Source organism: Melospiza georgiana, chromosome 23 (genome assembly GCF_028018845.1).
Source record: "Melospiza georgiana isolate bMelGeo1 chromosome 23, bMelGeo1.pri, whole genome shotgun sequence".
NCBI classification, from domain to species: domain Eukaryota; kingdom Metazoa; phylum Chordata; class Aves; order Passeriformes; family Passerellidae; genus Melospiza; species Melospiza georgiana.
The window spans coordinates 5,105,292-5,119,515 of NC_080452.1; the positions used below are offsets into that span (position 1 = coordinate 5,105,292).

General features: G+C 50.6%; 1 protein-coding gene across 1 annotated transcript in view; it reads right to left on the bottom strand.

Annotated features, from left to right (window-relative positions):
* The window catches only part of LGR6 (leucine rich repeat containing G protein-coupled receptor 6), a 173,013-nt gene that overhangs the window by 21,364 nt on the left and 137,425 nt on the right, over positions 1-14,224 (bottom strand). Inside the window, exons 7-12 of the mRNA XM_058039639.1 lie at positions 9,392-9,460; positions 7,614-7,685; positions 5,832-5,903; positions 4,745-4,813; positions 3,684-3,755; positions 107-172 (exon numbers count right to left, since the gene is read on the bottom strand). Of these exons, the coding sequence (XP_057895622.1) occupies positions 107-172; positions 3,684-3,755; positions 4,745-4,813; positions 5,832-5,903; positions 7,614-7,685; positions 9,392-9,460 (420 nt within the window). The remainder of the gene's footprint in view (positions 1-106; positions 173-3,683; positions 3,756-4,744; positions 4,814-5,831; positions 5,904-7,613; positions 7,686-9,391; positions 9,461-14,224) is intronic.

Genomic DNA, 14,224 nt, shown 5'->3' on the forward strand with positions numbered 1-14,224 from the left:
CCAACTTCCCCAGAGCTTGGGAGTTCTGTGGGTGGGAACCACCCCTCTCCTCAAAGCAGCCCTTTTCCCCAGAGCACAGCACAAACAAGGACATTTCCATACTCACAGCTCCTCCAGCTGCTGGCACCGGTGGAAACTGGGCAGCTCCTCAATTTGGTTGTGTGACAGCTCTCTGCAGGGAAAGGACAGCGCAGGAATGTTGGGACGCCAAAAGCCAGAGCCCCTGAGCCCTCCCTTGCAAGGCAGGTACTGCTGAGAACGAGGTGACCTCACTTCATCCTGCACAGCTCCACTTGTGGTATCCCAGAGAGTGGGATCTGCTCCCTGCAGCTGCTGCTGGCTCTGGGTGTCTCTGTGCAAGGTGAGGGCTGCCCCATCATTTCTTGTCACAGACATCTTTTATGGAAAATCCTTTCCTTAGGATTTTTCCTCCTGAGAAGCTGAGAGGCCTCAGGGACAAAATGTAAACAATGGTTATCTGCTGCTGTGGGATGCAACAGGTGCATCTGTGATTGGTCTCATGGGGTTGTTTCTAATTAATGGCCAATCACAGTCAGCTGGCTCAGATTCTCTGTCTGAGCCACAAACCTTTGTTATTCATTCCTTCTTTTTCTATTCTTAGCTAGCCTTCTGAGGAAATCCTTTCTTCTATTCTTTTCGTATAGTTTTAATATAATATATATCATAAAATATTAAATCAAGCCTTCTGCAACATGGAGTCAGATCCTCTTCTCTTCCCTCATCCTGGGACCCCTGTGAACCCTAACACAATTTCTGTGGAGGGTGAAGGTTGCCCCATGATTTCTGTGCAGGGTGAGGATTGCTCCATGATTTCTGTGCAAGGTGAGAATTGTCCCATAATTTCTGTGCAGGGTAAAGGTTGCCCCATGATTTCTGTGCAAGGTGAGGGTTGCCTCATGATTTCCCCACTCACCCACCCCCAGCCCAGCTCCCTGCCCAGCCCGTAGGCTGATGGAGCTGCTGGTACAGCTGGGGTGGGCTTGTCCTCCCCAGCCTCAAATCAGCTGGGAAAGGAAACCCTCCTGTGCCACTTCTGCCATGCCCAGCCCTGCTTTCCATGGGCACAGCACAGAGATGTATCTGCCAGAGCTTGCACAAGCTGCAGATGTGCCTGGAGAATTTCACCAGCTCCCTCCTGGCACAGCAACTCCACTGCCCATTGCCTGCTCCCCATTCAGCCTTTCCTGGCTTTGTCCCAGGGTCAGGGAAGGGGTTGTGCCATTGGCAGGGATTTGGTTCAGGACATTACAGACTTTGGCAACCCCTGGTCCTTGTTTTTTCAAGTGCTGTCATTCGAAAGCAGTTTGCAGCAAACTCCTCTTGCCACTGGTTCATGGCTCAGTGTCCTGTCAGCATCCAGAGTGGCTTGATAGTCAGAGGAAAACCCACCCTGGCACAGCTTAATGAGAATTTATTGAAGCTGAAACAGACTGGGGAAGGAGCAATGTTTAAACCCAGCTCTTTCCCCACCAGCAGAGACTGGATTTGTGGTTGTTCAAGGGAAATTTACCCCAGGGTAAAGTTTTGTATGTGGTTTCTCGGCCGACTTTCCAAACTCGGTTTCCATCTTTCTGCCAATAGATTGCTCCTCAAATATTTCAATTATTTTTTTTTTGCCAACCCACTCACCACCAGTTTTCCATGGTGGAGAGGAGGAGGGAGGGAAAAGCAAGCAAAAGGTTTGTGCTTGGCTCTGGAGGCTGTCACCCAGGATGGAGAAAATCCTTAGCTTCAGTCACTGTGTCAATGCATTGGGCTTGACAGGGCTGCAGCGTAGCTAACAGTGATGGGGAGAACCAGCCCCAGGAGTTATTTCTGGCTCCTCCAGACTGAGGGTAACCAGGTGCAGCCCAGAATCTACAAACAGAGCAGCCTCAGTCACTCCTGCTCTGTTGGGAGCACACCAGGATGAAGGTGCTGATGGCACCAAGGGACTTCAGCTCTGCTCGGGGCAGTGTCACCTATTTCTGCTTGAGGAGAAAGACAAATCTTCAGAGCCCAAGGAGCATTTGGACTACTCTGTCAGGCCCAGGGTGGGATTGTTGGGGCATTCTGAGCTGGACTCAATGATCCTTGTGGGTCCCTTCCACCTCACGATTGCACAAAATCTGTGCCCTGAGCAGGAGCTCTGGATAGAAGCAGCAGGATGATGCCAGGTTGATGCCCAAGGATGCCCTGCCTGTGTGGGGCATCCCAGGATGGCTGTGGCCCTCTGCCCCTGCAGTGGCTCCACAGTCCCTGTGCAGGGTCCTTGCAGAGAATCCACACCTGGAAATGCAGCTGTACCTGTGCCATCTATGGCCAGAGGTGTCACAGCCACAGCTCCTGTGGCTGCCCAGAGACCTGCAGGGAGCAGCACTGGCTCTGTGGGGACAGGGGTGAGGCATTTCAAAGGCAAGAGAGATGTGAACATGCACAAACATTGGCCCTCACGCTCTCTTTCCAAACCCAAAAGCAATGCAGTTAATGTCAGGAATGTTCACTAGGGAAGAGGAACAAGGGGCAAGGAACAAGGTGGTGTGTCCCAATAAAACTGTCCCACAGGGTGGTGGGGGCAGGCACAAGGAACAGGCTCTGCTGTGAGGGTTTGCAGTCTGATAACTGCAAACATAAACAGAGCTCTGGGACCCAGAGCCTGGGCCAGCCCAAAGGCTGCACTTTCATAGCAACTCATCCATTGAATTGGTCCAGATGTCTAAAGATGGGAGATCTTCCCTACAGGGACATCTGGAACCAAAAGCCTCTAATCTCCTAAGTTACAAATTGTCTTCTTTTATTTTTATGTTTTACTCTTGTTTCCAATTTCTGTGATCAAGAATTCACTCCTGTTGCTTTCCTGGAACAAACTTGTTTTCTTTTTCAGCTTGCTTGTATAAAGACTGATGAGAGGCAAGCCTGTTGTTGCCCTAAGGCTGCAAACTTGTATAAATCTGGCTCATGACTCATTTCCTGAGGATGTCTTTCACTGCAAACATAGTTGAGGATCTCAGGAACCAGGGATGTGATTCCTGAGATGATGCAGAACCTTTCTGAGATGTTGATTTCATCATGTACCAGGCTAAAGGAGAGAGATGACCCCTCAGCATCGTTCAGTGCCTGGCTAAGCAGGCAGAGCCAAAGAAACAGAGACCAAGCAAAACCCTGACCTGGCTGTGCTGCCCCAGGTGAGGAAATGAGGCCTTGTGGCCTCACAGGTCCCCATCAGGTCATACCTGATCCCTCCTGGGGTATGAACAGGATCCTTCCTCCAGGCGATGGCACTTGCTGCAGCTCCAGCTGCAATAAGCCAAAGCTGGGGCAGAGGGTGAAGGTGATTTCCCCCTTGTGTTTGGGCTGAGGGGAGCTGTGAAGGGCTGTGGCCATCCTAACCCATCTGCTTTTGTTCTCTGTCTACTCCCCCTGCATGGTGCAGGGCAAGGAGGAGGTGCTGGTGCAGCCCTGGGACCAGAGCAGCACCTGGGATGGAGCAGCAAGGGCAAGAACGAGCAAGAGCTCAAAGCAGTGATGGAGAAGGTGGAGATTTCTGCATGGAAAAACGATGGGAGCAAGAACCACAGGAGGGTCTCCCACAGCTGGCCCTTTCCCTGAGCTGGACAAAAGGAAAGCCCAGTAACTGAGGGCACTTTGTAAGGACCAGGCAGGCAGAGGCACGGGTTACTCACAGGACTCGGAGGCTGGGCAGCTGCTGGCACATCCTTCTGGGGAGGAAATGGATTCCTGCCCGGGTCAGGGTCCTGCAGGGATGGAGGAGAGAGAAGAAATGCTGTTGCTGGCAGTCAGCACACACACTCTGTGACCCCAAAGCCCAGCCCCAGATAGTGGCAGGAGAGACAATGTCAGTAGGGCAATAAAATACATGGAGAGGATAAAACCCTGCCTGGCAGCTTTGGAAAGAGGCACTGCTGCTGGACCTGGCTAAGGTGAATGTGAAGAGCTCTGGGCCATTCCATGAAGAGTTCTGGGCCACTGCTGAGTACTGAATTCACAGCTGTCCCTGGCCTTGCTGGGGGCAGGTGGCAGTGGCCTCTGTAGCATTCTCTGCCACCCCTGCTCCCTCTGTCCAGGCTGGACAGGCCTGGAGCCAGGACTGCTCAGAAGCTGTGTGTGAGGGATGGATGGATGGATGGATGGATGGATGGATGGATGGATGGATGGATGGATGGATGGATGGATGGATGGATGGATGGTCCCTGTGTCCCCAAAACATGGCAGGGCCAGGCCACACCCTGCCAGGGGTGCTCCAGTTTGGGCTCAGCATGGGGATAGTGTCCAAGAGAGCAGAACCATGTGTGGCCAGGGGCAGTGTGTCCTCCAAGGCCCTGGGGACATAAGGAGGGGACCAGAGCAGCTGCAGGAGCCCCAGCCTGGGTGGCAGATGTTCCTGATCTGCAATATGGTGCTGGTTCCAGTATGGGCAGAGACACTGGGGTGCAGCAGAAGCACTGCACTCACAGGTGCAGGAGGGGAGGAAGGAAAAAACAAACAAACAAATGAAAAAAAAAGGCTGGAGCACACTCAAGAGTCCCGAGAGAGCCACTCACAGGGAGGAAAGCTGGTTCAGGAGCCACAGGGGTGAAACGAAGCAGAAGGGTGAGCGACCAGGGAGAGGCAGAGCTGAACACTGCACAGCACTGGGAAAGTTGTCCTCACTGAAACAGCCTGGAGCACCTTGGAGGAGGAAGAGCACAGCTAGCAGGGCAAGAGGGAGAGAGGTGCCACTCACAAAACTTCTAGGCTGGTGGTGCCTTTGAGGTCTGGGAACTCCCTGATGTCCGTGGCTCCATTGAGGGACCTGCAGAGAAACGAGGCTGCACTGAGGTGGGCAGAGCACCTGGAGGCACCTGCAGCTGCTCAGGGCTCCAGACCCACCAGCCAGGGTGGCAAATCTGCTCCTCACACCCAGATGGGATCAGGGCCCAGCCCCAGCGTGTCCCTGTGGCTGGAGCAGACACTGTGTGGATAGAGCAGGATGGAGCTGGGGCTTCCATGCAGGGAGGCTTGGCAAGCTCCAAGCCTCTCCCAGCCACTGACATTCTTGGCACCATCTCTACCCAAATTAAATAAAAAACCCCCAAACAATTAGCATGGGGAATGTAAGCAGGGCATCCCACCCAAGCCTCCCTGGGTCTATGCATTTGGATCTAAAGAATGCAGGGCTATTTGAATGATTTATTTTATGTCTTGGGTGAGGCTTATAAATAGAGATTTATGAGGTTGTCTCTGCCTCAGTATTTTTAGTGCTGTGCCACAACAGGTTGGCTGAACTGCCAGAGTGGGGCAGCTGCTGTGGTTCAGGTGGTGCCCAGCCTGTGCTGGTGGCCCCGGAGCAGGGACAGGGCCAGACCTGTGAAGGAGGCAGTGCCACTGCCAGCTGCCCTGTAACATCACTTGTGCCATGGTGCTGGGACGTGTTCCTCCACTTCTCCATCTTGTGGAGAAAGGCAGATGACTTCAGTGTCCTTCTGTTTGGGCAATTATGCAGCAGCAGAAAAAGCTGATGCACTTGTGTATGGCACTTTGCTGCTCCTGGCACAGCTGTGGAGACCCTGGAAAGCCCCAGTGCCTGTCAGCTGTGTGGGGAGGAGGAATTAGTGGCTGGCTCCAAAATGCCCTTTCAAAATTAACCTTCCTCAGAAGAAAGCATCTGCAGTGTCTGTTCCTTAGAATAACCTTTGGGGTTGGACAAGAGAGAGGTTTCATGGTCCTCTGTTTGCACAGGGGCTTGAAAAAAGGGAGGGAGGAGGCCACAAAGGTGCCCAGTACACAGGGCTTGGGTGTTACCTCTCTGGGAATGGGCTTGGTGAACTTACAGAGTGTGGAGCTTTGGCAGGTACTGGAAAGCAGACTGTCCAACAAACTGGATGGGATTGTCATAAAAATGGCTGCAATGGGAAAGAGGAACAGGTCAGAGTCTGCTGCACACAAAGAGAAGGTCCTGTTACAGGTCAAAAGCCCCAGAGCCACCAGCAGCAAGCCATGCAGGAGGTGCTGCTGGGCTGTGAGGAATTCTTGCTCCCAGATAAACACAGGTTCTTCCATGGCCTCTTTTGGCTGGACATTGCTACAACTGAGGTCTCCTGATGCTCTGAATGGCCCCTTTGGGGTCCTGCTGAACCAGATGGGCTGGAAAGGTGTAAAACCCTTCTTCAGTCCTACTGAGAAACAAACACCTTGAACTGGTGTCACGTCCTGTGGTGTCACACAGAGCACCAGCTCCTTTCCCACTTGTCACAGTCAGTGCAGTGACCTCTTCTAGGACCCAGTGAGATGTGGGAGGAGTTGGGTGACCTCCTGCAAGAAGCACTTCCTCCCCACTAACTTTGTGTCGCAGACATCTTTTATGAAAATCCTTTCCTTAGGATTTTTCCTCCTGAGAAGCTGAGAGGCCTCAGGGACAAAATGTAAACAATGGTTATCTGCTGCTGTGGAATGCAACAGGTGCATCTGTGATTGGTCTCATGGGGTTGTTTCTAATTAATGGCCAGTCACAGTCAGCTGGCTCGGACTCTCTGAGACACAAACCTTTGTTATCATTCTTTCTTTTTCTTTTCTGAGCCAGCCTTCTGATGAAATCCTTTCTTCTATTCTTTTAGTATAGTTTTAATGTAATATATACCATAAAATAATAAATCAGCCTTCTGAAACATGGAGTCAGATCCTCATCTCTTCCCTCATCCTCAGACCCCTGTGAACACGGTCACAACAGTGGAAGGTTTTAGATGGGCAGATGCAATGGGGAGATGAACACTCTGGGAGTGTTGGCCCCATCATCACCCTGTGGATGCTGCCCAAGCAGATGGGATGAGGCTGGTGGCTCTGGCTGGAGCACTGAATGGTTTCACCCAGTGTCACCATGGCTTCCCAGATATTGGTATTTCTACAATTTAAGTCCAGTTTGGACAAGCAGAGCTTTTGTCACACGATTTTCAAGATCTGTGTGGTTCAGAGAAGTATCCAAAAATCCCTAACTGTGCCTGGGTCAGAGCAGACGTGACCTGACAGCTGGGTGTGTTTATCTGCAGAGCTTTGTGTCCCAGGTCTGGGCAGACACACAGGGATCTGCAGTCCCAGCTCTCTGACACGTGTGGCTGCTGCTGGAGCTGGCCAGCAGCTTTCTGAGCACAAGGAATAAACAGCAGCAGATGTCAGCCAGGGCTTAGGTGGTTTCCATGCAGACCACCTGTGTTTTGTTCCTCCCTTGCTATCAGCAAATGTCAGCTGCAGGGAAATCCTCAGCCTTGAGGATGCCCAAACTTCACATCCCACAGCACCCAAGGGCCTCAAAGATCCTGAGCTTGGGACTGATCTCTTGTCTTCCTGTGGGGAAGAGAATCATCCCCTCACTCCCATGGCCATTTCTTCTCTCTCACCAGCTTTGCTGAGGTTGTGTTCAGAGGCAACACTGTCCTCTGGAAGGAGAACCCACAGCAGTTCTGAGGAGGAGCCCAGAAGCAGCAATTTCAGCCTGCTTTGGCACATGGATAGCAAATACCAGATTGTTGTCATTTGTCAGAAATCCCAACTAAAGACAGTAGGAAATGCTCCTTTCTGGGCAATGTAAAGATGTAGGAAACATTATTTAATTTTCTTACATTGTTTGGAGGAGGGGATTCCCAACGAATGCGTTCTCTGGAATAGCTTTGATGTTGTTGTTGTGAAAACCACTGTTGGGAGAAACAAATATCTTGATATTAATTAAATTAACATTCTTTTCTCAACACTTTTAAAGCCAGAGAGCCTTCAGAATAATAATCAAATAGGAGATATAGGCTCCTTCCCAGGTGCAGCATCATCCCAGCAGGTGAACAAGGTCTGTGGTTTGGCAGGGCAAAATCTGCTGCATTTACTCTGTGAGTGTTCCATATGTGACTCCACCAACCCCACCAAGGGTACAAGGACTTCAGGTTTAACACTTTACAGGTCAGGAAACAAAAACAAGCAAATACAACATTTTGTATCCACCAGGAACTACAATTTTTGTGGATGATTTCCATAACAGCCCCACAGCTGCCAACCAGAGTGTGCCAGGAATTATCAGCCCTTGTGACTTTAAAGGATTTGTAGCTGGGATATTTTTGGTTAAGCTTGAGAACCAAATGACAGAACCAGAGGACACAATCTCAAGCTGCACCAAGGGAAATTTAGGTTGGATATCAGGAAAAAGTTTTTTACAGAAAGAGTGATAAAATTATGTAATGGCTGCCTGGGGAGGTGGTGCAGTCACCATCCCTGGGGGTGTTTAACAAAGCCTGGATGTGGCACTGGGTGCCAGGGTTGAGTTGAGGTGTTGGGGCTGGGTTGGACTCGATGATTTTTAAGGTCTCTTCCAACCCAGTGATTCTGTGAATTCTGTGAAAATTTCTATCAGCAAACTCGTTCAGCAGAAGAGAGCTCTGTGGGCACAGTCTGACCTCCTGTACAGCAAAGGCAGTCACAGGCTGCTGTGTCTGTCCAGGACTTGGACCAAGATCTGGGTGATGCCCAAGTTGTTTATCCCAGAGGAGGTGATTAGTTGATGACTATTTGGAATTTGCCTCTTCTTTAGTGAAGGCATTTAAAAAGCCATATTGGAGGGGATTAAAGATCTTATTCTCATTTTGAAGGTGAGGGTAATGATGATATTGGGCTGAACACAGAAATCTCATGAGAATTCTTCCAGTAAAGAAAAAAGTAGTGTCAGATTTTTACTCCAAGGCTCCCAGAAACATGAGAGCAGCTGCTTTTGTCCCACCAGTGTGACACAGGAACTGTGGATCCACATCACTCACCCCACCCTGGGGCTTCTACCTTTGTGGGTGATAACTGGGATGCTTTCTTATTTTTAGTCTCCCAGGCTGACCCGTTAGAGGAAGGAGAGCTACCCACTAAAATGGTCATACACTGGTAATTCCCTATTATAAGTTTATCCTAAGGGAGCCATCCTATAAATTTATCCTAAGTTTCTTTGCATTAGAAGAGGTGGCACAGTGGTGGCACAGGAGGTGGCACAGTGCCTTGCAGAAACTGTGGCCTCACAATATCAAGTTTAAGTCCAGGTTGTGGTCCCAAGCTAGGGAATGGACATCAGAAGCAGCCAGAGAACAGCTGGAATTTGAGCCCCTGAGATGCCACAGGAGAGGGAGGAGCAGAAGGAGGAACGTGCTCCAAGGCAGGCACAGAATCCCACTCCCCTTTGAGGTGTGGAGGCTGATGGGGAGCTGGGCAGGGCTGATGGAAATCGAGGGGATAAACTTTGAGGCAGTGGCTAAGGCTGGAAAGGAGAAGAAAGGCCTGGACTGAGTGCTCTCCTCCAGTCAGAGCACACCCGATGCTTTATTGGTCACTCTCCCACAGGGATTGGGTTTGAAAAGGAATAAAAGGAAAATCTCACAGCTCCTGCAGTCGGCCCAGTGTCCTGATAGCCCCGGGGAACTCCAGCAGCTCGTTGTAATTCAGATCCCTGAAAGACAGAGAAGGGAAAAGCCTTAATTAACATTTCTGTAGGGACTTGACCTTTGAAGCTGGGAACTTGGTCCTTAACGTGGGAGACAGGTTTTTCCTCCCATGCTGATCCAGCCACTGCCTGGAAACACAATCTCACCCTTTCCTGCAGCAGGAATATTGCAGCAGGAACATTCCCTGCTCAGAGCACTGCCAGGTGAGAGCCAGACCAAGCCATGGCTGTGCCAGGGGGCTCCTCCCAAGTGTCCTGTGCCCAGCACTGGGCAGTGGAGAGCTGCTCCCCATCTCCTGAGGGCCCTGGCCCCTTCTCCCAGGAGCTCAGCCCTGGGCCTTTGGCTCTCAGTAATTTTTCTTGGCTCTCCAGGTCAAAATTGGGTTCATTGAAGGACAAGAAACATGAGCAGCATCAGTTGTGTGGGGCCCATGAAGGGCTTCTCTGTGGTGCAGAGGGGAGCAGGGGCCATTCCCCAGTGGGGACATTGCTCATTCCCCATCTTGGGGACACTGAGTGTCCCTGCCACTGGGACAATGCTGTGACTGGGAACAGCGGCAAGAGGAGTCTGTGGGAGGACTTAGGTCTCCTTCTGATGGTTGGAGCCAACCCCACATTGGAATCTATGAGCCAAAGCTGGAAGTGATGTGCAAGAAGTACTGACACTGCTGAGCATTGTCTAATTTGCTGTGTAGTAAAATAAATAAAATATACTCTGTTGGTTGTAATGACAAGTGTAGAATTTACCTACCCTGACTTGGCAACTAAAAGAGACATTTGAGTCTGAATGAAATCTCAAGAGTTGTGTTTGTTCTCCAAGGATGGGCTTAACCTCTGGAAAAGGATTTATTTGACTTTTGGGGCACCGCTGGCGTTGAAAGTGAAGGGAGACGACCCATCTTGTTGTTGATCAGCATCGACTCCGATTTATTGATCAAATCAGTCACCCTTTATAATAGTGTTAATTAACTTCATGCATATTGCAAAATCCGAGCTCACGATAGGTTACAGGGAAAACTCTAACCCCTCCTTTTGTTTACAATACCCATGGTTGTTTATTGAAACCAAAATTAGTGTTCTCACTGTGATATGAAAAGTTCTCAAAACCTTCATATCTGTTCCCAGAGCAGCCAAGGACTGTTATGAGAAGACTGTCTGAGAATCCTGCTGTTTATAGAAAAGGTGTCTGAGAGCCTAGTTATTTACAAAATCAAGCCTGGGAACTGCTGCTTTACAGCCACCTTTTACTTTCCCATCAGCTGTATACCTTCATGGCCTCTTTCTTTAAGCCATGCTTGAACCAGGCTCTCCACAGCTGGCAACCTGGGAGGGGCAGCCCTTCAAAGGCACCAATCCTGCTGTTGGCTGGAGGGGGCCCATGGAGACTGGCTGGGCTTTGGGTGTGCAGCATTTCTCTAACATGCCAAACTTTCTCCTTGGAAGGCAATTTCAGCTGTCACAGTAACATTTGGCCCTGTCCTGGCCATGCCACTTTGCAATTCACTGAAGTCTGAAAGCCATGAGACTGCTTCCTACCTGCATGACACTCAAGTTTTAAGTGGTAGATACTTCGGAACATGATTACTGGCTCCTGGAGATTACTGTATAATTACACTTAATGAACCTCAAAGTAATTACTATGTAACCTGGATTGTGGTTTACGGAACAGAAATAACTGAGCATTTACACAGCAATGGGCTGCTGCCCAATTACCCTGTAATTCTCATCCTCTGGCCCAGGCTTGGTCATTATGTTATGATCTCTCTTGGCCCCCTTGTCTCTTACCTCTTCTCTCACTACCAGTGCCCCTCTTGGGAACGACTCCATGGCACCAGCTCAGCTTTGCCCTGGAGGTGTTTACACAGGAAATCAACCCAGAGAGCCTCTCCAAATAGGTCCTTCCAGGACTTCCAGTTTATATGATTTATGTCTTAGGGAATGCTTATCACACAATTACAAGACAGGGCACAAACCCAAGAGAAAAATATGGAATGAGGTTGTTGTGGGTGGATTTTGTCAGGTTTAGCTCTGACAAGGTCTACACCAGATCCTGCTGCTGGATTCCCTGAGAAGCCCAGGTGCTGGGGCAGCTCCTGGTGTGGCAGGGTTTGTCCCCTGACACTGAGGGCAGTTTTCCCTCCTTCAGTTATTACACAGGGATCTGGGTGCAGGTACTCTGTGCAGAGATTTGAGCTGATGAATCTGCTCCTGCAGGACCCAGCCAGGGCTCCTGCTGTCTGATAGCTGGCAGTGCTGGCACTCAGCAGGGGAGGAGCACAGGGCTGCTGAGACCCTGAGCTCTGCCTGCCCAGTGCCAGCCCTGCAGAGTGGTGGCAGGGTCCCAGCACACCTGAAGCTGCTGTATCTGTCCCAGGAGTGATGTCCCCTCCTCACATCTATTAGGCAGGAGAGCTCTGCCTCTCCCTGAACTTGCTCTGGCACACTCTGTTCTCATCCTGCTCCAAGCAGATCAGTGCTTTTCCTCAGACTTCCCTGTTTGAGCCCAAATTGATCTGTTCAAGGATAAATAGCCCAACACATGGCTGCTGATAGCCTCACTCTTGGCTTGTAGCCCCCTATCAGCTGCTTGGGTGCTCTTGGCCAGTGACTGCAGGTGGCACTGCCAGGTTCCATCAGGGCCTGGCTGAGGGCTCTCACTGCACAGGGTTGGTTACCAGGGGCAGGACTGGTAATGACACATCTCTGCTGCTCAGGAAGATACAGGAATGGATTTCCCAAGTGAACAAGCAATGGGAAGTGCAGGCAGGACCCCAATGGAAACTTTCAAAGCATCAGTCAAATCTGATTAACCTCCAGATCCCTGCACTGATTGAAATCAGAGGCATTAGCAGCCTAAGTTAACTGACAGCCCCAAATTATGAACATAAGGTGCATAATACCTTTAAAAATTTCACCCTACAGTGACTCCCTGAAATTAGAGGGAGATTCCACAGAGCTGCAGAGGTCTTTCAAGGCTGGGTGTCTGCCTGTGCCACTTCCCTCCCCTGCACCACAAACTGGGGCTGGGATGAGCCTGTGTGATGCCAAGGGATGGTCCCTGGAGAAGAGGCTCTGCGATCCCAGCCCCGGGTGACATTCAGCCCATCACTGCACTGTCACTGCCACTGTGGAGGCTTCCTGTGATGGCACAGGGCTGTTTTTCTGTGAGCTGCCAACAGATGGAAAGTATTTCCCAGCAGAGAGGAGCCTTGGCTCACCTGTGATTCACTAACAAAACAAGGGATCTTAGATCTGCCACTGGTATTATTTACAGGGAATAATTCATCGTGCTGTAATATTTGCTCCTGTCTTTAAAAATGTGTTTCCTTTCCAGCCTGCACCTCTTCCAGGCAGGCTGGTCTTTCATCAGCAGATGAAGGTTCTGTTTGTACCTCCCCATGTGAGCAAGTACGTGCAGGACCAGCTCTTCCTGAGCGAACACACAGCGCTCCCAGCCCTGGCAGCATCCTGGGGCCTCCCTCCCCTCTGCACTTGACACATACAAAGAGCATTCATTGTGTTCAGCAGCTCCTGCTGGGTGAAAGCCCATCTTGGAATGCTGGCAGCCACTGGGCTTGTTGGAAAGTGGAAATGCAACCAGGTGTAGTGCTGCTGCTGCACCCCAGCTGCCAGCGACCCCGTTCTGTTCTGTTCAGAGGAGACAATGCCTGTGCTCGCTCCTGCCCTGCTTCCTGGGTTTGGGGAGGTGAGCCTCCCTCCTGGAAAGAGCCCAGCTGCTGAGGGGAGCAGGTCCCTGGTGCTGCTCACAGGTGGCAGCTCTGGATGGAGTGCTGCTGTCGCCCTGATGTGTCCCCAGGGCAGCTCCCGGCCCAGCTCTGCCCAGTTCATGGGGCTCAGCTGGATGGAGGGGGATGGGAGAAACCAGCACTCAGGATGGCCCTCAGGTGCCATCTCTTCCCTGCAGTGGGGCCCCTCTTCCCAAAGCCCACACCCAAACCATGATGTGAAAAAATTTCCCTGTCCCTGTAGCCCCACATTTCTCTTCACAGAGAAATTTCTCTTCACAGAGAAGTGTAAGGCACATCTTCCCAAGAATACTTCCGGGTTTCACATTCTCTGAACCTCAGAGAAAGAAAAAACAATTCTTATCATTTGCTGTGCCTGTGTTTGTGCAAAAGTAGAATGCAACATGGAGATTGTTTACCCACAGTGATGGTGTTTTGTTTCCTTGGCCTGTCAGATCCAGGTGCGTGTGTGTGTTGGGACTGTGGGCTGACAGTCATGAGATTCAGTGTACTGTGACAGTTGTGTGCAGGGTTGAGTGCTTGGCAGATTCAGTTTTAGATGTATAGAATAATATAGTATAATAAAGTTATTAATTAGCCTTCTGATATCCATGGAGTCAGATGAACATTCTCTCTCCCTTACCAACGCTGGAGTTGCTGTTGATTTGCAACATGTCCCTTCTGTCACAGAACTGGAGTTGGGCCCTGGTCCAAGCAATGGCCCAGAAACAGCATTCAACCCCCACCAGAGTGCTCCTGTCCATGGGGAAGTTTCTGTTCATTTGGTGAAATCCAGTCCTCAGGTCTTTCCACAGGTGCTGTCAGGCTCCATCTGGCCCAGACATCTCCTCTCTGCCTGCTGTCAATGGGGAATTTGGCCCAGCCCATGTTCCTGCTGGTGGATCTCCAGAGCTTCTTCCCCAGGACTCAGATTGGAAGGACTCACAACTCGGTGGCTCAGGGATGATTTTGCTTTTTGACTCCAGTGGCAACGAAATTTCCTGTCCTGAGCATCAGAGAACTC